The 1244-nt window shown below is 55.3% G+C and overlaps 1 protein-coding gene across 1 annotated transcript in view; it reads right to left on the reverse strand.

The window, feature by feature from the left end:
• Positions 1 to 1244, reverse strand: part of EMH_0069630 (ankyrin repeat containing protein / TPR domain-containing protein, putative) — a gene marked incomplete at both ends in the record, with an annotated part of 3773 nt that overhangs the window by 551 nt on the left and 1978 nt on the right. The window contains 2 exon segments of the mRNA XM_013498891.1: positions 319 to 441; positions 690 to 908. Of these exon segments, the coding sequence (XP_013354345.1) occupies positions 319 to 441; positions 690 to 908 (342 nt within the window).

The raw sequence follows: 1244 nt of genomic DNA on the forward strand, positions 1-1244 counted from the left end.
AACGCGCGGACCCCCCCACACACATACATACACACACACGCACACACACACTTTGATGCTACGAAGTTTGGTTTTTGTTTATGCATAAAACCGTATACCCTATGCACCTAAACACAGAATACACAGATGTTACACGCATCGCCTACAACCGTCCAAACAAACCAACTCACAGACCAACACGTAACAAGCAGGCAACTATGCCTCCTTCTACGTTCGGCCTCCGTGAGTCAATTCCTGGGGCCCCCTGCCCCTCCAATCCCTGCCTGCGATCCGGCCAGGGAGCGTCGCTGTATGGGGGTCTGTCTTCTTTTGCCTTACCGCCTGCGCATCTTCCAGGGCCCCATGCGCATCTTCGAGCTGTTCATGAGTGAAGCTTCGGTTCGAGTAGAGTACCCCCAGCAACTCCCGCGCAGCCGCCACCTTAGGGCACTCCTCAATCGCCTGCAGACACCAGCAACTCCGTCGCTGCCCCAACATATCAGCGGCGTCGCAAGCTACTTTTGGGGCCGATCTCTCCCCGACGGCCCCTACAGACGTGTGTGCAGGTTTGGGGACCCAAAGGCTCCTCAGGTGTACTCCACCCCACGGCAGCAGGACGGGACCTGGGTCTGTGTCCAGCTAGAGCCCTGAAAACGAATGTATGTGGACGTAAGAGCTGCAACGAAGCACGGCAGCGGAGTGTTTCTGACCTCAGAGTATTTAACTTTGGCAGCGGCAAAGTCCCCCTTACGGAACGCGGCGTTTCCGGCCTCCTTCAACTTCTCGACCCTTGCCACCGCCTCGGGCGGAGCGGGAGCCGTAGGATCCAAGGTTATAAGGACAGGAGGCGCCTGCTTAGCCCCCTCAGCTGGGCCATCAGTCGAGCCGGTTGGCCCTGTCCGCTCAGCCTCTGCTGCTGCTGGCCGCTGCTGCAGCCCCAACACACGCACGAGCCGCACCTCAGCTATGAACCCTGTCTATCTTTCTCCACGCGTTCCTATTCTGCAGCGTGCTCTCTCTCTGTTTCCTTGTGTCTCTACATCTGTCTTTCTGCCCGTTTGGGTTGCTCGTCGTCTCTCCCTCCGTGAGCATTTATTTGGTTCTGTGCATTTTTGACAGTCTTATCGCTCCCCGGAAGTTGCAACCCACAAGCCATGTGTGGGCTGCAGCGTAACCGCAAGCTCCCAGTGTACGTAAGGATACACATACATAAGTACGAAAGTACATGCGCATAATGTATATATATATATATATATATATATATA

This window comes from Eimeria mitis, genomic scaffold, assembly GCF_000499745.2.
Source record: "Eimeria mitis Houghton genomic scaffold, Emh_scaff3802, whole genome shotgun sequence".
NCBI lineage: Eukaryota > Apicomplexa > Conoidasida > Eucoccidiorida > Eimeriidae > Eimeria > Eimeria mitis.